General features: G+C 36.7%; 1 protein-coding gene across 1 annotated transcript in view; it reads left to right on the top strand.

Annotated features, from left to right (window-relative positions):
• The window catches only part of LOC107559839 (hepatocyte growth factor-like), a 28,686-nt gene extending 12,119 nt beyond the window's left edge, over positions 1 to 16,567 (top strand). The window contains exons 8-18 of the mRNA XM_016243831.1: positions 882 to 1,015; positions 4,004 to 4,090; positions 5,224 to 5,317; positions 6,922 to 7,058; positions 9,119 to 9,151; positions 9,326 to 9,431; positions 11,894 to 11,968; positions 12,630 to 12,779; positions 12,885 to 12,991; positions 13,494 to 13,636; positions 14,133 to 16,567. Of these exons, the coding sequence (XP_016099317.1) occupies positions 882 to 1,015; positions 4,004 to 4,090; positions 5,224 to 5,317; positions 6,922 to 7,058; positions 9,119 to 9,151; positions 9,326 to 9,431; positions 11,894 to 11,968; positions 12,630 to 12,779; positions 12,885 to 12,991; positions 13,494 to 13,636; positions 14,133 to 14,315 (1,249 nt within the window). The 3' untranslated portion in view covers positions 14,316 to 16,567. The remainder of the gene's footprint in view (positions 1 to 881; positions 1,016 to 4,003; positions 4,091 to 5,223; positions 5,318 to 6,921; positions 7,059 to 9,118; positions 9,152 to 9,325; positions 9,432 to 11,893; positions 11,969 to 12,629; positions 12,780 to 12,884; positions 12,992 to 13,493; positions 13,637 to 14,132) is intronic.
• Positions 16,568 to 20,991: the final 4,424 nt, after the last annotated feature.

The raw sequence follows: 20,991 nt of genomic DNA, 5'->3' as shown, positions 1-20,991 counted from the left end.
ACTAGATACATTTGAAGGTTCTGTTATAATGCTACTCTGTGTGGTCGTCACCGGTCTATTAAAACGCACAACATATTAAAGCGTCTTTGGTGTTTCCATGTTTTCTACATGGAAATCGAGGGGTTATGACGTCATTGGCAGGCGACACAATGACACTATGGACACGGTCCGTGTCACTAGTTAAAATTGCTTATTTCTCTGGATTTAAACATTCTTCGAAACATTTGGGGTAATGTAAGTACACAAGTCAGCAAAATATATAACACTGTTTTAGTGTTTTTTGGATATTTTAATAAAAAAATCGTACATATTGTGCCTTTAAGTGTTGATGTTTATTGATGTCGACTGAACTTCCTTGCTTTATGCACATGCACAGCCAAACTTTGATGGTCTTTTTATTGATAAAAATGGGTGAAAAAATTCCATGAACATACCTTTAATTGAGGAACACGACTAAAAGTTTTGCTTGGACAAACACAGCCAACAAATGAAATAAAATAAAAATAAAATAACATTTTAAGATGAACATGCAAAATAAAATTTCCAGTATCAACTGATAAATATCCAGTGTCAAATTAAATACAACAAAAATGAGAAATTGTTTTTATACTGTATATGTAACCAGTTCTGATATATTGCGCAAAAATACATATGTTCACCAGGTATGCTGGTTCCATTCTGTCATCACTAGGAAAATCTAACCTAAATGTTTCTTCTCCCAGACTGTTATCTGTCATCATACATGTTTATATAAAAAAAACTGCAGATAATTCTTCAAAACCTGTAGTTTTTAAGATCAGTCTCAGTCTGTTCAGCATATGCTCTGTCACACAAGATGTGTGATGTGTATATATGATTAAATGTACTCATCTGCACTGCAGGGATCTCCGGGAGAACTACTGTAGGAATCCTGATGGTCGACATCTCCCATGGTGCTTCACGACTGACCCCAATGTACCTGTGGCATTCTGCATCAACATCCCTCGCTGTGGCGTTACACTATCTGACCCTGAAGGTAAGAGTCATTCACATTATTCTTTCAAAAGTTTGGCATTGCTGGTAACTGTTGCATGTTACCAGCATTACATTTTCCATTCTCATTCACACAGATATGCATGAACACAGACCTTGAAAAAATGTTTTAACCATTTAGACCGCATTGCTCTTCATAAGAACTCAAATTTATTACAGCATATAGGCGCGTTTCCATTACCCTTCAAATTGCGCAAATTGAAATTGAAAATACGCCTAATGGAAACGCGTCAAATTCGCCAAAACGGCCATATATCGCAAAATAGTTTTTACGCTCGCATGAGGTGGTTTTTCAGGCAAATCGAAAAAGGATTAATTCGCAAAACTGCAATGGAAACGTTTTTTTTTTGCATTTACAGGTCACATGGCGTATGTAAAAATTCATATGATCATTCTTCAGCGTACTATAACCTCCAAGAAACACTTCATAAGTGGCTGCGCTCCAGTATAAGGGGCTTTCCCTACTATTAATACTTAGACAATTTACACTGCACACGTCTGCGGTGCAGTGTGGCTCTGATACGGCCACTGAAGCTGATTACGGCCACTCAATGCTTGTGTTTGTTTTTATACAGGCTATGGTTTATTCCAGCCGCGCCACGCACGTTTCTGAAGCAGCTCTGTTTGCTGCTTCTGTAAAGATACATGCATAAGCCTCCTTTGAATAAATATAGCCAAAATCCGTCAAAATCCCACCAAAATCCGTTGCCATGACTTATCGCGAGAGGCAAAAGGTTACGGTTTAGTCGCATAACATTGGTTAATGGAAACGCCGTCATTTCGCAATACTTTTTTATCGACATTCAGAAAATATCGCCAAAGTTTTGCGCAAATCTGTAATGGAAACGCGCCTTATGTTCTTAAATAACGGTAAAATTATATATATATATATACACCACTTTTTTCATGTCATCAGTGTCTGTTTGTTGCACACAGTCAGGCATTGGGAAATACACTATCTTACACAAGGCTACTGTGTTTTGAATTCAGTGAAGCTACCATGGAAAGGCATTGCCTTATTGGGTAGCCTATGTTCAAGAGTGTCACGTGTTCTCAACCATATTTGTCATGCACAAGATCACATTGTTGCACTTTTTTTCAGGCTTACAGACTAATCTAAGCTCAGGGACATTAATATACAGATACAATATCAGCATCCTTGATTTTTAGAAAATCCAGGGAGAAATTTACTGTTTTATTGAAATCCAAGGCATATTGATACTTTTGAATGCATTTGAACATTTCAGTGAAATTAAATGCCCTTGTCCGGAGACATTCAACCCTCATGAAGTTCTGTCACATGTCTGACCCTGGCTTTGCCTCCTCTCCATCTAGATGTGTATTTCTGTACTGCAAGCGAAAATTCCAGTACGCCAGGCGAGTTTACAGACAGCGATCATAAAACCCATTACACTTATTTGCTTTTCAGAAACATGTTTATAATCTACTGGCCTGAGCTTGTTTTCCATGATGTTATGGCTGGCGTTCTTCCAACTGTGTTTCTCTGGCTGGGTAAAAAAAGAAGACTATAACTTTTGAAGTAGTTCCTTCTTTGCATATCAAAACGATCCTCAAAAAACTTCCTTGACTTTGTTCTTATTAATCCTCCCCAGCAAGACATAATATCTAAATAATTGCTATTCATGATGCTCAAGAATGTCGTAGCTCTTTCTCCCTTCTTTTCACTCTCTTTCATTTGCTCTTTCTTGGCTGTCTTGGCATCGGTATACGGTGGTCCCTGTAGTCCGATCTCCACGGCCACTAATGGGGGCTGTTTGAAACATGTGCAGGGAGCAGGAGCCGCAGTGTGGGAATGAGACAGCATGAGTCAAGCATTAATCACTGCTGACAGCTTCGTGTGACTGGCAGGGCCCAGGAGATGCTTCAGAGAAGGACTCGCACAAGCGCTGATGTTAAGATCGATTTAGCTGGTGTTCCAATTGAGGCCGTTGGGATGATCGTTCGACTATTGTGGTGCACTGGGAGCCCTGCTGTGTTTCCATAAGCAGTGTGTTTCCACAAACCTGCTGTGTTTCTTTAAGCACTTCGACTTGCAGAGTTTGATAATAATTTTGAGGCATTTAGGTTAACAGCATTGATTAAAAGCAAAGTTCTCACTGGGATCATTAAAACATCTATATTTAATCATGCTGCATTGCATTCATCTTTCACTTTGTGCATATTGTGCATATATTTAGAAGTTGCCAAGCATATTATTGCTTAGTGAGTTCGGAAAACTTGAACTTTGGCACAATAATTTTTTATCAAAATTGCACCTAAAAAGCCTTATAGACTGTAGGTTTTATTTTTCTGTATGTAATTGATTTATCCTATTTGTTTATGAAATATTTTTTGTATTTACTTTTTTTCCTCTTTGTCATGAAAATAGCCTTCTGCAGTGGCATAAAAACAACTGATTGAATATACTTTGGTGTAAATTAAAATAGAATAATAAAGAATGTATTAAATGAAATTAGACATGATGCCTTGGCAGCTAACTGAAATAAATAAGTTAAAGTACTAAAATTACAAAAACTAAAATGTAAATTCATCAAAAAATCATTTAAAGCTAAATTTAAATAAAACATTTTTTTTTTTTAATGACAGAATGGCATAAAAAAAATTACTAAAACTAAAATTCAAAAGGAAACTGAAGATTTAATATTCAAAATATTAATAAATACTATAATAGTATATAAAAAATACTAAACAGACAACTGGTTGAGGAAAAATGTGATATTAATTTCTAAGCAACTTTATGTAGAGTTTTTGCCTGAAAAATAGTCAAATTAAATTTTAATGAGGGACCAGACCCATATCTACGTAAGTAAAAAAGTAACAAAATATCATAGTGAGTTTTGCATCGGCAAGCACACTCACAGAAAATTTTGTTGTTTACTATTATTGCACAACCCCTTTATAATATCTGCTTTAGTTTGAACATTTTTTTTGTCTGGCTATGTTGTTTCAGAGTGTTATACGGGCATTGGTGACACATACAATGGAAAACGGGCAAAAACACGCTCTGGCATCCCTTGTGCTCCATGGAAAGACCACAGTAAAAGGTAAGAGCTGGCCATCCATGTCTACACTGCAAAATAAATGTCTGTGTGTATTCATTTCAGAGTAAATATTAGATTTTTTAAATCACTTGAGCTTAAAACTGAATAAATAGCATGCACAGATTCAAAGACAAGAAACTGATTTTTTACAGTCCTTCAGTATGGACACACATTTAGTTTTGTCTATGAATTTTCCATAGTCTAGTATTAAGCAGAACCATCATTTATTTCGGTACAGCGCATAGATTCAGTCATGGACATTCACTCAGTTTCCATGGAAACCAAACTAGGTCCACATCTTGCTATTCAGGATCTCAAGGACAATCCCATGATGCCTTTGTGCCGCTTTGCAAGGTGAACAAACTCCATTTAGTCATTAGGTTCAAGGGTCAATCACAGCAAGTTGTCGTTAAATTGGTGAGAGTGAATAAATGGGACAGATGCTTTGTGAAATATCTCATGTTTTTTAAAATATATGTAAGCAGATGGAGCTATCAAATATGCATTCACAGTTACTTACAGCCATTCTGGAGTGTTAAATAGCAAGGGTTTATATTTGTTCCTGCCAGATGTGGTCTATTTCCTCTAATGCAGTTATGATTTTGCCTGTGTTTAATATGCATTGGCACATTATCAGTGAGCGTGCGTGTGTAAGTCTCAGAGGAGTCGAGCAATCGTTTCCGCAAAAGGTCTGTGTTGTTTCTGCCATCCACACTCACCCTGAGATGTGTGGCGTTAAATAACTTCCTTTTTTTTTAATGACAGAATGGCATAAAAAAAATTACTAAAACTAAAATTCAAAAGGAAACTGAAGATTTAATATTCAAAATATTAATAAATACTATAATAGTATATAAAAAATACTAAACAGACAACTGGTTGAGGAAAAATGTGATATTAATTTCTAAGCAACTTTATGTAGAGTTTTTGCCTGAAAAATAGTCAAATTAAATTTTAATGAGGGACCAGACCCATATCTACGTAAGTAAAAAAGTAACAAAATATCATAGTGAGTTTTGCATCGGCAAGCACACTCACAGAAAATTTTGTTGTTTACTATTATTGCACAACCCCTTTATAATATCTGCTTTAGTTTGAACATTTTTTTTGTCTGGCTATGTTGTTTCAGAGTGTTATACGGGCATTGGTGACACATACAATGGAAAACGGGCAAAAACACGCTCTGGCATCCCTTGTGCTCCATGGAAAGACCACAGTAAAAGGTAAGAGCTGGCCATCCATGTCTACACTGCAAAATAAATGTCTGTGTGTATTCATTTCAGAGTAAATATTAGATTTTTTAAATCACTTGAGCTTAAAACTGAATAAATAGCATGCACAGATTCAAAGACAAGAAACTGATTTTTTACAGTCCTTCAGTATGGACACACATTTAGTTTTGTCTATGAATTTTCCATAGTCTAGTATTAAGCAGAACCATCATTTATTTCGGTACAGCGCATAGATTCAGTCATGGACATTCACTCAGTTTCCATGGAAACCAAACTAGGTCCACATCTTGCTATTCAGGATCTCAAGGACAATCCCATGATGCCTTTGTGCCGCTTTGCAAGGTGAACAAACTCCATTTAGTCATTAGGTTCAAGGGTCAATCACAGCAAGTTGTCGTTAAATTGGTGAGAGTGAATAAATGGGACAGATGCTTTGTGAAATATCTCATGTTTTTTAAAATATATGTAAGCAGATGGAGCTATCAAATATGCATTCACAGTTACTTACAGCCATTCTGGAGTGTTAAATAGCAAGGGTTTATATTTGTTCCTGCCAGATGTGGTCTATTTCCTCTAATGCAGTTATGATTTTGCCTGTGTTTAATATGCATTGGCACATTATCAGTGAGCGTGCGTGTGTAAGTCTCAGAGGAGTCGAGCAATCGTTTCCGCAAAAGGTCTGTGTTGTTTCTGCCATCCACACTCACCCTGAGATGTGTGGCGTTAAATAACTTCCCTGTTTTATGAACAAGTTCCAGGTCAAAGGTCGACCTTTCCAGAACCCCGCCAGCTCACTGATGCAAAGCTCAGGGATTGTCAGGTTGCGTTTGTCTTCGTTGAGAAAATAAGACCCTCACGGATTTCTGAGGAAGAAAAACACGTTTTAGTGCAGGACCCCCATTCTGAAGAGCTCTAATTGATGGTAAATGTGGAGCAGTTGGAGTGACTCAATTCCCTAAAAATTGCAGGCAGGCCAACCCAGCTGGAACGGGATTCTTTAGAGCCACCCTCTGACCCCTTTCCTCGCCCTAACCCTTCTCCATGAACACATCAAAGCCAATCAGCTGCTTTATTTGGCCCACAGCCTGTGAGCTGCCACGGCCGGGTTGCAAAGGTCACTGTTAGACGGGCATTAGGCGTAGATTGTTTACATTGTATGAACCCTAGAGTAGCATGCCAAGAAAATCATTGGTGCCATGCATGTGCTCTTCATTGTAGCACTTTTGGTCTCTGGTGAACGTTTGGAGAATTGTAGCATCTGTGGATCTTCCTGAATCTGAGTGATAATGTGGAAAAGCTTGGGGAAACATGTCATGAGTAATGCACAAGCTAAATACTTCACCTTGCCTCCTGAGAGGAGCTCCACACAGCTGGGGCTTAAGATGAACTTTTGGGAAGAAGATGTTTTTTGGACTCTTCTTCTAAATGGATTTAGATGTATTGTTTTGTTACAAACACTGGATTGACTGCTTGATTCGTGTTAAACGACCTGGATTTGCCTGAATGATGCACCTGTTTTGAATGTTTATATTAATATGTTAATTTTCACTCTGCACATCTTCTGTTGTAATGATGAGATTTGTTTTTGTTCTCAGTAATGAAAGAGATGTGGACTTGCTGATGGGTGAACAGGCGGGGAACTTCTGCAGAAACCCAGACAAGGACAAACATGGCCCGTGGTGTTATACCAACAGCTCATCCATCCCCTGGGATTACTGCTCTTTCAAACCCTGTGAGTGAGCAGCATGTTGTCTGTGCTAACATTACAACCTGATTGAGACCTTTGGGTTCACTAAAAATGCTGCTTGAAACATGAAGAGTCTAACACAAGCTGAGGAATATGGGGCTAATGTAAACCACTGAACCCAAAAAGTGAAATGCTAAAAAAATATTGCCTAAAATAGAATCAAATTCTGTATTTTATTCATTTAGAATGAACTATGTCACCATACAATAACCAGAGGTGCATAGTTAGATCAGAACATAAAAGTATAAAAAAGAAACCATTAAAAGTGTAAAAGGCTACATTTTGAAAATCAAATTTATTTTGCTGCAAAGTTGCAAGTTATCGTAATGTAAGTTATTTGTTTAAAATGGTTACTTTTATTAAATTAGTTGAACCAGTTTGTGTCTGAAATGCAGCTAAACAATTAGTTTAGAACCATTGTGAATTAAAATCACCAATGTCTCAATCAGTCAGACAATGAATGCACTGATTTGATTGTGGTAAAAATAAAAAGTCTCTTATGAGAAAGAAAAGTATTTTATTTGCTTTATTTGATTCAAATTAACAGTTTTTTTTTAAATAAAATGGTAAAATATAATTTATTCCTGTGATGGCAAAGCTGAATTTTCTGTAGCCATTACTTAAGTCTTCAGTATCTTTAGAAATCATTCTAATATGCTGATTTGATGCTCAAGAAACATTTCTTATCATTATTAATGTTGAAAACTATGAAAGCCTGTTTCCGCTACAAAAAGAAAAAGGTAATTGCGACTTTTTGTCTCACAATTCTGACTTTTTTTCTTGCAATTGCGAGTTTACATCTTGCAATTCTGACTTTTTTTCTCAGAATTGCATGATATAAACTCGCAATTCTAACTTTTATTCTCAAAATTGCGTGATATAATCTCACAATTGTGAGTTATAAAGTCAGAATAGCAAGATGTAAAGTCAGAATTGTGGGATATAAACTCGCAATTGCGAGAAATACAGTCAGAAATGACTTCTTTTCTCAGAATTTTGAGATATAAACTCGCAATTGCGAGTTATAAAGTCCAGTTCTGAGGAGAAAAAAGACTGATATGTTTTTAGAATTGCGAATTGATATCATGCAGTTGTGAGGAAAAAAACTCAGAATTGGCAGTTATATCTCTCAATTTTGACTTAACTCGCAATAGCAAGTTTATATCACGCAATTCTGAGAAAAAAGTCAGAATTGCGAGATGTAAACTTTTTATTCAGTGGCAGAAACAGGCTTCCATAGAAAACAGATGTGTTGCTTAATATTTTCAGAATTCTTTGATGAATAGACATTTTTAAAACATTTCTTTATTTAAAATACAAATCTTTTCTTCAACATTATAAATGTCTTTACTGCCACTTTTGATCACTTTAATATGTTCTTGCTGATAAATGTATTAGTTTCTTTAAAAAAAAAAAACCTTGGACCCCAACCTTTTAAACAGTTAAGAACTCGGTCACTCAATTGTTCGTAGCATTTAACAGCTCTCACACACTTGTGTTGGAAGTTTTATACTTAAGTACAAGTAATGTCACTAACTTTCATTTGAGCCCATCTATCCTTACTTATATTAAAGCATGACTGTTGATTTCTTTATACATTACAGACAATAACCATATTTTTGACCATTGTGTACCCACATATGCTTTTTTGTTGACTTGCACTCTCATCATTGACACCGCAGACTTGTGTTGAGCATGTAGGCCATGTGTTACGAATCTACATACGGCACATCAATCACTCACACACACATGTGCACACTTTCCACAGAGGTTTCAGTTTAATTAAAGAGTGTAAAGTCCAGGTGGCTCAGACTGTCAGCACTCCCTCTGTCTCTGTCACACATAAGTTAAGCTTCAGTGCTGCTCAGGTCTAACTGGTCCCACATGCTGGACCAAGACTAGTCCTATGCTAAAGACCTCACACACTTTAACTCAAATTATACTCTAAACAGCCATCACTGGTGACCACATCTTTTTTTCATTTCTCATGCCTATTCATTGCTTAGAACAAAAATAATCTTTCTTTCCTTTTCCTTCCTTTTTAGGTGAGCCCTCACATAACAGTCTACCACAAAAAGGTAATCATGTCTTTCAAGTGTTGTTAAGATGTGCAGATTTCCATCTGATATTCTTTTGCTTCAGATTACATTAGAAAGATTATTTCAAAAACACATTGTGAATTTGTGTGTTTTTCTGTGTTCTGATAAACTTCTATGTCACCTCTCATTTAGTCTTTTCTCTTCTCTTTACAGATGAGGGTACAAAGATCTCATGTTTTGTTCACAAGCAGGTGAGAATCGTCGGTGGTTGGCCTGTCCGGATTAAAGAAGGCAGCTGGATGGTCAGCATACAGAGAGGGTAAGCAATTGGCAAAATATGTAGATAACATTGTTAAATAATATCATTAACAAACATTATTTGTGGTGCACTAGAATTGGTAACTCTAAGACTTACCCATATGTATTTATTGAAAGGTGAAGAATTACCAGTATGTAATTTTAGTAAGACTTCATTGACTATAAAGCATATTTATTTGGAATTTCCTGCTTTAATTATTTTATTCCACAGTTTTAGTCAGAAATGTCATTAATGGACAGTTTTTAAAATGACTTTTTATTATTATTTTATTATTTTTTATTAGTGATTATTTATTTATTAAACATTTTAGATTTGTAAGTAAATATATCAAGCAAAAAGGGCTTATATAATTGTATATAATTAATTTATACATTAATTTATATAATAATTAATTTTTTAATTGTTTAAAGAAAAATATTTTCTATAATGTATAATTATATATTATAATATAAGTTTTACTGTTATCATGATTATTTTAAAATCTACTCTTGAGACTTCCATGTAAATAGCATTTTCTATTGATGTGGCTTTAATAAAAAAAAAAAAAAAAAAAAAAATATATATATATATATATATATATATACAGTGCCCTTCATAAGTATTGGAACAGTAAAGACAAAATTGCTTTGTTTGCTGTGGAGTCGAGACATTTGCAAATATGATTAAAAGATGAATATGAGACAAAACTACAGAATGTCACATTTTATTATTAGCTGCTTCAACACATTCATGTTTTACCAAATTAAAAGGACAGCACTTTTAGAGTTCATCCCACTATTTTAATGTGAGCATAAGGATTGGGACAGATGAACTTAAAGCAGATGTACAGTAAAAGATTAAAAGCTACTATTTTGTTGTAGATCCCTTGCGTGCAATCAGAGCAGTGAGTCTGCGACCAATGGACGTAACCAGACTCTTGGTCTCATCCTTTGAAATGCTTTTCCCAGCCTTTAATGCAGCCAATTCCAACTGTTGCTTGTTTTGGGGAGTTTCTGCCTTTAGTCTCCTCTTCAGCCGGTGAAATTCATGTTCAATCGGATTTAAATCTGGAGATTGATTTGGGCAACTTAAGACTTTACTTTTTTTGCCCTGATAAACTCCTTGACTGAACTGGCAGGGTGTTTTGGGTCATTGTCCTGAATACAAAGTGAAGCGCTTTCTGATGAGTCTGGTGGCATTTTCTTGAATATTGGTAGCCAAGATGGTTTTGTACCCTTCCAAATTCATTCTGCTGCTGTCATCATACATTAAGTCATCATTAAAATTGAGAGAGCCTGTTCCAGAGACAGCCATGCATGGCCATGACACCACCTCCACCATGCTTTACAGATGAGGTTGTATCCTGGGGATCATTTGCAGTTCCCTTTTTCTCCACACTTTAGCTTTCCCATCACTTAGAGAAAGGTTAAACTTTGTCTCATCTGTCCATAAAACTCTGTTCCAAAACTCATTTTTTTTGCAAACTCTAATCTTGCTTTTCTATTTTTGGTGCTGGTCAGAGGTTAGCATCTTGCTGTGTAGCATCTGTGATTCTGTGTCAAAGTCTCCTGCGGAGATTAGATTGTCAGAGCATCACCCAGCTTTCTGGAGGTTGTTGGTGATTTTACAGACATGTATTTTAGGGTTAATTTTCACAGCTTTTATGATTTGTCTGCCATCGACTGCTGTTGTTTTTCTCAGGCGATCAGGTCATTGTTGGCTGCTGATGTCTCCGGCGGTCTCCAAAATTTGTCCATGCCCTTTTTTTTTGCTATAGCTCTAATTGACTTCCTCTTTCCTTTTAGCATCCAAATTGCTTGCTTTTCTCTCAGAGTCAGCTCCCTCGTCTTCATCCTGGTTTGTGTGTGTCGTCATCGAATTCAAGACTCAGAATGCAGAAGCAATGGATATAACTGATACGACACATTCCCTGCTTTTAATATCTGAAGAATTAATGCAACAGGACACATCTGATCAGTCAGAAAGACCTGTGAGGCAACTGTTGCAATACTTATGCTCACATCAGATAGTGGGATGAACTCTAAAAGTGCTGATCTTTTTAGCTGGTAAAACATTTATGTGTTGAAACACCCAATAATAAAATGTGACATTCTGTAGTTTTGTCTAATATTAATCTTTTAATCATATTTACAGATTTCTTGACTCCACAGCAAAAAGAGCAATTTTGTCTTTACTGTTCCAGTAAGAGTTAAGTTACAGTAATTTTACAGGGTGTTTGCGTTTCCCAAATCTTTGTATCCACTTTCTTTATATCAAGCAAGAAGTATACACATTTTCTGTTTTCCTAAAAAGCAAATCGCAGGCAGATTGACTGTAAAATTCCCTCCAAATAAAGTGCAGTTGTCCATGAAGTCAGTGTTCAGACAGCTCCTCAGAAGTAAAGCCCTGCGCTGTCATGTTTTATAATGTGAGAGAGTCATGTTGGAGATGCATCACTGTCTCATGTCTCTCGGTCTCTTCAGGAGCACTCACTGGTGCGGAGGTTCTCTGGTCAGGGAGGAGTGGGTGCTGACAGACAGACAGTGCTTCTCGTCATGGTAATTATCTCCAGCCTTGCTGCACAGTCACCATCGTGCCCTGGCCGTGACCTCTGGATTCTCAGGGTCACAGGGTCAGTGATCAGTGGGCTTCCATGATTTGTCTTGAGCATGTAACCCAACAAATCAAAGCTGCAGATGTTTTAGAACATGCATCTTATAGCATGAGACATCCATATATCTACATATCCACAAAAAGAATATAGAGGTCATATCACGGGGAATCAAATTTAGCTTGAACTTTTGAGATAAGAAGATTCATTTTACTACAAAATCATACTGTAACATCCTTCCTAGTCTATTTGTTCCTATTTGTAAAATCAAAGCTGCAAAAACCATTTATTCTGAAATGTTTAATTGCAAAGAGGCTGCAAATTTTATTTTGTACTTTTTTATTTTATAAAAATTTTTATTTTATTTTAAAATTTTATTTTAAACATGCAGTTTTCTAGTATATCTGATGCACCTCATTATAAAAAGAATTACTGGAAGAAGAACTGTTGGCATGAAAGACATAGAAAATGTCCCATTTAATGTTAAGGATCAGAGAAAATGGTCATACAAAACTAAATTACTGGCACACACACACACAAATTAATTTCTGAATAATTTATGCCCAAAACTTGAAATCATACTTTTATGATATGCTTTTCCCCCCTAGTGTGCCTGACCTATCAGAGTACAGAGTTTGGCTTGGTATATCCCATTTGAACGAGTCGGGTGAGAATGACTTCCACAGACAGGAGAGAAGAATCTCTCAAGTCATCTGTGGCCCGGAAGGCTCTAGTCTCGCTCTGCTCCGACTGACTCAGTAAGAACTGACGATTAATCAATATGTATATTATTAATATATTCCATCTCTGATCTTATTCCTTTGTTGTTGATGAAATGACCTCTCTGTTCCTCTTTCACACAGACCTGCACTCCCAAGAGAGCGTGTCAGAATTATTCAGCTGCCCGTGGCGGACTGCAGCATTCAGGAGGACACCATATGCTCTGTGTATGGCTGGGGTGAGACCAAAGGTGGGTTGAACTTAAGAGCCAGTCTTCAGAGACTCCCCACCACCTGACAGCTTTATAGGCACACAACATTGCTGTCTTGCTTCCAGCCTAACACAACAACCACCCAGTGTCTTCAATTGACCATAAAGTTTGGTTCTTATAATTAGCATGAATCCATTACCCAAACTTGTGTGTACACCAAGGAACAGCACTAGAATACATTGTAAAAATGGAAGCAGGGTTGGAAATTAACCAGGGCTTGGGGGAAAAAAGTCACAAAAATGCTCCAAATATTTAAAATGTGAGAGCAAAAAAAAAGTTATAGTTTTGTTGTGAGGCAACATTAACAAACAGCTTCCAAAATAATTCATGTTGATGATGAAATTATTTTGGAACTTTTTGCGGTTTGGAACTACATAGCGTAACAGTGTGACAGCAGGAGGGAAAGCACACAAATCTGAGTTCATATTCAAGTAGATGTGCCAAATATAGTCTCTAATAGAGTGTTTTCTGGCTTTCTCAGGCACTGGACACGAGGGAACATTGAAAAGAGTTAATCTGCCAATAGTGAGCAATGAACGATGCCAGCAGCTTCACAAAGGGACAATTCCGATCACTAGTTCAAAACTGTGTGCTGGTGGCAGGAGAGATGAAGGAGTATGCGAGGTGAGTTTATTCACTAGATTTACTCTCTGCAGGATGTGCTACCATTCAAAAGTTTGGGGTCAGTAAGTGTTTTATTTTTATTCATTTGGTCAGAAATGAATGATTTTAATGCAATAATGCATTACATTGCCAGTAGAGACTTCTGCATTGTTTTAAATATATCTATTCAAAATAAAAGTGATTATTTTGCATGTTCTATTAATCAAAGAATCCTACACAAAAAGTATATTGGTTTTATGCAAAAAAAATAAAAAAGGCAACAAAACTGTTATAAACAAATAAATGCAGCTTTGGTGAGACTTCTTGAAAATACTTTTAAAAAATCTTCCGACCTCAAAACTTTTGAATGGTTGAATGGCTACTTATTTAAATCGCTGACATATTGAGACAAATGCAATCTTGTTTTCTAACTGAAACACATTAAAATGGTTTTGGTTGCACTTTTACCTTTGTTATACCTTTTACCTTTTGTTTTTTGTATTTTTCATGCTCACAGAAAGACTATGGCGGCCCTCTGGTATGCCAAGAGAGTAACAGTAAAGTCATTGTCGGCGTGAGCATAAACGGCAGAGGATGTGCTCGACACAACCGACCGGCCATTTTCGTGAACGTGGCCTTCTATACTGGATGGATTCATAAAGTATTCAGAAATTATCCAAACTCAGAACTAAACAACTGATGGAGAATAAGCAGGCTTGAACATACGATTTGAGAACAAAAATTCAGAATCTCCATAAATCCGACAGGTTATTTCTTGATTTAAGGGTCACCTGAACAGCTCTTTTTGAAAAAGTTATTGGGAACTTTCCCAGCTTGGCCGAAAAACATATATTCAGAAACTACTCGAAGAGCTAGAACTACGACTGAAACTATTGCTCTGAATTCAAGCAATTTGTTCACCTAATAATGCCAGAACCGCAGAGCAAGGCGCCGAGAGACAAAGTCTCTAAAGGCTAAATTTGCAACTAGCCATACGGAAAGATAAAGACTACTGGACCGTGCGGACGAGCAGCCAGAATCTGTTTCAAGAATCAATAGCAATTCCTGGCCACCAACCAAAAACCTCAAGTCCTCGGAAGAGAAATCTTGCTGCAGTGCGCTACAAAGCATTCGTATGTACATTCAACCCACACATTACCCATCAAACTAACAATCTGGACTTCAGTTGGGATATTGAATTCAGAGACCTAACCCAAGTTTGAGTCTGGATTCAGACCAGGACTTGATATATGGATACAAACTCTCAGATCCCAAAAGGAATCTGCCGTTCCCTCCTTTAGAAGCGTTCAAAGCTGACCGACGTACACATTTCGGCCGCTCCTCATCGAGAAAGAGGGCTGTTATGATTACAAGTGCTTGTTGATATAAAACGCTAATTAACAGTGTCATTCAAAAAGCCCCTCGATAAAGTATTAGCTGTTAGCTGTTAGCTAAATGTAGAACATCTTATGGGTAAAAGTATACACAGAAGGCTTTTTTTGCATTTGTGCTCCTGATAATACTTGAAAACACACATGAGAGAGGTCACTGTGTCCCTCAATAACACCTCGTGTCGCCATTACAGATTGTCGTTTGGTCAGCGTAGGTGTTTATATAGTCAGAGGTGTTCCATCCATTTCCAGTGTTGATATTTTGTCCGCAAGCCTGAATGGAGATGACATGACCTGCTTGTAGTGACATGCAGCAAAAAATCGTAGTTGTCATAACATATCAGCATCTGAGGTTCCCATACACTCTGTTTGGTTTAGAGCGGAATTCATAGGAGGATTTGGAAATGTGTGTTGTAAATACTGTGGTCATGGGAGTGGGGTAATCACTCCCAGTTCTTTCGTAGGTCTCATAGACCTTTATAAGAGGTTGGCCTCCTCCATTCCAGTGTCTTCATTGGGTGGTTTTATATATTTGTAAATATATCTGTATTAATTCCAAATGCACAGTTTGTCAGTTGTGAAACTCAAGAACGAGTGTGATATTTTATGTTTGTGCGCATGTGTGTAATGCTGCAAAGATGCATTGAGGCCAAAACGTGCATCTCTGCAGGACAGAGAGCAAAGCAAGCACACATCTTGTGTTCTTGTAGACATCGGAATAAAGGGGAAATTTACCGATTAATTTTGCTGTTTTTCAGATCAGAGCCGGTGTAAGATAAATCCGAGTGATTTTCTTTCTTGTGTGGTCTTGGATCGCTCATTCCACGAGCGGCTCGTTCCCTCGCGCTGGCCTGCCTCCAAAAACAATCAGCTTGGGAAATTACCTCCAAAAATCATGTCGGCTTAAACAAATAGCTCTCTGAGTGATGGCTCGTAAGTGTTTGTATTCCAACCACTCCCGATGCTAATTATGTTGGTTAAAATGAAGGATGAGTTTAATTTGTAAGAGTCCTGAGGCACAAGTCCTTATGTAAGGACGTTGTTGAACACATTGAGATTAGTGTTACTAAAGAACAAGACAAGGCAAAAGAGCCATTTGGTGTTACCTCATTTGGCTTTAACATTTATCAAAACAAATGTTTTCGTGTATTAGAGTTTTTTTTTTTTTGCTTTGGAACAATACGAAACCTGTGTTTGAGGAAACCTAGAAGCTGCTGGATGATGAAGCGGCTTGTTCTGAACTTTTTGGTAAGACTCATTGAGGGCCGAATTCACTCGCAGTATTTTGGTGTGAAAACCTACGTCGCATTCCCTAACCATAATCCAGTTTAACCAGGCGATAAAGTCATTGTCATTATTTTCAGTGCAAACATACTTCCTTTATGGATATGCAAATTAGGCTAATTATGGAGTGTGTATTATTCACAAAACCCACCAATATTTGCCTGCTGCAATTAACGTCCCGGTACTGCAGTTAAATGAAATTTCATTTTCAAGAGCTGTTTGTGTACATTTTCTTTTGAACATGGCAGTACAGATTTAGTTTACACTGCCTTTTTGAATCAGGTGCTAAAACTTGTGAAGAAAAATATGCTTTGTTAAATCATAATTATGACATTAAATGTCATATTTATGAGATAAAAAAAATTATGACAAAAAAAAACATCATGATTGTGAGATCAAAAGCCATAATTGTAATTCAAATTATATAATTGTAGTTCAAATTACATAATGTATAATTATGAGATAAAATAAGTGATTAATAAGTCATTCATGAGATAAAATCATAATTTTAAGATAAAATTCATTGACATAAAAAGTAAAAATTATGACAAGTCATTACTGAAATAATTGACAAAAATATGTAATTATAACATAAAAGTCATAATTATGAGACAGTTGATCATATTTGAGATACTCTAAATTATGACAGGAAATGTCAGTTGTGAAAAAATATTAATTTTATGACAGTCAAAAATTTGAAAGGCATAATTATGAGATAAATCATGACGGAGAAAGTCATAATTATGAGATAGTTGATCATATTTGAGTCATATTTGAGATACTCTAAATCATAACAGGAATTGTCAATTATGAAAAAGGTGAATTTATGATAATCAATTATGACAGTCAAAATTATGACAGGCATAATTATGACATAGGAAGTCAGAATTATGAGATAGTCATAGTCATGACAGAAAAATATATTTGAGATAAATTATGACATAAAAAGTAAATTATGCCCAAGAGTCATATTTCAGATCAAGTTGAAATGGACATAAAAAAAATTATTATAAAGTCATAAATATGATATAAAAAGTCAAAAGTATAAATTTTTTGGGTCAATTTCAGTTAGTTTTTGACTGATGACTTTTATCTCATATTAACTTTTTATGTTATGATGTTGAATTTTATCTCATAATTTTGACTTTTCATCTCGTAAATATTTGTTTTTCCTTTTTATATCATAAGTCCTAAGTATGTATCATAAGTATGATTCAACAAAGCATCTTATACTTGTACACATCTTATACTTATACATGTGGCAGAAATGGGGCAGAAATACATTAGGCAAATAATAAAAAAAAACCTTGCGCACTTCAACTCTGAATTCTCCCCTTAATGTCTGAAAAGGCCTGTGGCCCCCCAGAGTTCATGTGTGTTTGATCGATTGCTCATCTCTCTGATGTTTGTATGTGAGAAAGACGGCAGGTGAATGTATAGTGAGCTGCTACGGACAATGTAAAGTTGTAAAATGTTGTCTTTGTACAGTGTGTTTAATGTCTCACCTATTCATGTACAGTAATATTCATACTCAATGTATTATTCGCCTCTTATACCGACAACAGTATTTATCAACTTTACCTGTGTTTGTGTTTATTAATATATATATATATATATATATATATATATATATATATGTGTGCCTTTACTTCAGCATATCCGGCAAGTATCTCTCGAATAGCAATAAAAAAGATGAAGAAAGCGAGAAAAGAATAATAATAATAATAATAATAAAGAAAGTTTGCCCACACATCACTGAAAATGGAAGGATCTTGCTGACTTGATAGATGGAAATGTTTGTATCTGTCTCCCAAGTGCTTTAAATATGAGATTTTGTTCATCATTTAGCAGATGCCCTGTCATCAAAACCATTTTATAGTATACTGAATCCACAGATGGTCCAGAACAGCCTGGGGTAAAGCGCACCGAATTGAGATTTGTTTTACCCTTGAGTTTTTGGATCCCCGTTTATATCACACAAATGCAAAGGTTCAAATCCTTTGTCACACAGAAAAGTATTTTAAGAGTCTGTGCTGACCCTCTCCCTTTGTCCATTTACTATCACTTCAGTGTGAAATTCTGCTGCCCTCTTCTGGAGGGTTATCTTCAACAGGATATGTTGACTCTAAAAATGATTTTCTTTAACTCTGCATGATCTGTTTATATTTTCTGTGGTGCTTCATAATGTGTAATTCGTAATCAGAATTATACCTCACTGTGTGACTTGTTAATGAACTAAATGATCCAAGGCCTAAGTACCAGAATATCACAGAGACACTTTTTTGACTTGGACAAGTAGACAACTACCCAGAAAACCACACACACACAACAACAACAACAACAACAAAACTACATAGCAATGCCCTAGTAACCATTTAGAATACTTAAGCAACCATATAGCAATGCCCTGGCAATTGCACCATGGTTGTGAGTTCTGCATGCATTATTCACTTTAAGAAAACGTAAAAAGCGAGTTTATGTTTGACTTTCAAAGTCTCCCCTGCTGAAAAATAACAGCAAAAACCAGCCTAGCAGGTTGGCTGGTTTTAGCTGGTCATCCAGTCTTGTCATAGCTGGTCAGCAGGCTGGTTTTAGAGGGGTTTTGACCACTTGTTTAGTTGGTCAGGCTGGGTGGGAGACTAGCTGGAACAACCAATTAAAACCAGCTTTGCCAGGCTGGGAGACCAGCTACTTCCAGCTTAAACTAGCCAACCAGCTTAGGCTGGTTTTAGCATCCCAAGCAGGGTCATAGACACAAAAACGTACTTTTCCCCCAAAATAAAACGTCTATATTTTTCCAACCAGTAGAGGGCAGTGTTGTTTGACACCCTGTGCTTCTGCTTAATGGGAAAACGTTATTGGTTATCATTTGGACTTACTTATCATTATCATTTGGAGTTTAAGAATTCAAAGACACTTTTTTGTTTTATTTTAGCCTATCTTATACTAAAGCAGAGTGGTGCGTTTCTATAAAGATAAATGCCTCCTTTCACTCGAGCATCCTGGTCTGAAGCCAAAATGTGATTGTTTCAGTACATTAACTGAATCCATTCATATTCCTTTTACTACCCACACAAGTGTGTGCAAACAAACAAATTAGCGATATGATGCATTGTGATAAATTTGGTTTATTGGTTCATTTTAGAACTTCAGACGTTTAGCTTGCAGTCAAAGAAGAATACAGAACCACAATTACAGGGAAGGGGTTATTTTAGGGGTTTATTTTGAGGTGCTGAATGTACCATTTCCTGAGAGTTAATGCCAACAGCACCCGGGGGTCGAATAAAAACACTTTTAAAAGCGCTGACCTGTTTCCTCAGCCTGTTTGCTCATAAAGCTAAGGTGTTAAGCACCGTTTTTATGGAGAGGGACGGGCCGGTTTAGATGGAAAGTGGCTTTTTGGGAAGACACTCTCCTCAGGGAAGCGGCAATAGATTAGAGAGGTGTGCAGTCACCTTGTGTTCAGCAAATCCAGGCCCGTTTTCCTGAGTTAACCTGGGGCTTTACAGGCCTTTGGGGACGGACACTGCAGGGAAAGCGGCAAAGCTAATTAGCAGAACAGCGGCACGGCGGGACAAACCGTCGGAGGGTGTAGTGTCAGTCTGCGACTGCTGGGTGGCGTTGCTGCCACACCAATGATGAGACGGTTCTAACTTATCCGCTAATGTAATAAAGGTATCTGAATGATTAGTTTTGAACAGCTTGGTTCCTCTCTCTCTCTCTCTCTCTCTCTCTCTCTCTCTCTTTGATAAACCCAAGCAATTTATGTTTCCAGCCAGCAAGCAGTGGAAAGGAGTGATGTACTTTGATCTCTCTCTCCTCCATTCAGTGCGAAGGTTGACGCTGTGTTTGTTATGCTGAGGCTCTGTAGTGTGAGTCGTGTTGGCCTTGGCTGGGTTTTAATCAGAGGTCTGAGCTCAGGGACAGCAGCCAGTACCCTGCAGGGGTGGCATTGCTAAAATTGAAGGTGGACAGATGAGTTAAATACAAGCTACACAGCTCAGCTGGATCACACAGGACAAGAGCTCTTCACACAAGGACCAGGAGCTCAGCTCATATAGCAGATCCAGTGGCATCTGGCACCATATTTTTGACATTATTTTTGTGAAATAGAATTACAATTTAAAAGAAGTGTTTTCTATTTGCATATATAAATGCAATTTATTCCTGTGATGGCAAAGCTGAATTATCAGCAGCCATTGCTCCTGTCTTCAATGTCACGTGATCCTTTAAGTGGGAGAACTTGCACAATTGGTGGCTGACTAAATACTTTTTTTCCCCACTGTACATTTATATAAGCTATATTTTAAAAATATAATGAAACCGAAAACAGATTTACTTCCATTATTTGGCATATTTTGAGTGAAACGGGATAATCGTTGAGAAAATGAATGTTGGTTGGGACTTGGTTTAATCCATTGGATGACTGGAGTATGACTGACAGGTGGTTTAATGAAAAGGTTTGAAAAATAATAGAGTATGGGGATGTTTCCAAACCGGAAAATATTCTATTTCAAAATATCATCTTTTGCATTCCACAGAAGTAAGAGCAAGCCATACAGGTTTGAAACAGCATGAGAGTAAGTTAATTTAAACATTAAGTTAATTTTATTCATTGTTTGGGTGAACAATTCCTTTAATAAAGTAAATATGGTCCATTTTGATGTTACATTGACTGTAAATGCATTCTAATTTCTCATT

The sequence above is a fragment of the Sinocyclocheilus grahami genome, unplaced genomic scaffold (assembly GCF_001515645.1).
Source record: "Sinocyclocheilus grahami isolate Dianchi unplaced genomic scaffold, SAMN03320097.WGS_v1.1 scaffold22.1, whole genome shotgun sequence".
NCBI lineage: Eukaryota > Metazoa > Chordata > Actinopteri > Cypriniformes > Cyprinidae > Sinocyclocheilus > Sinocyclocheilus grahami.
This window is presented reverse-complemented; position numbering and strand designations above follow the sequence as displayed.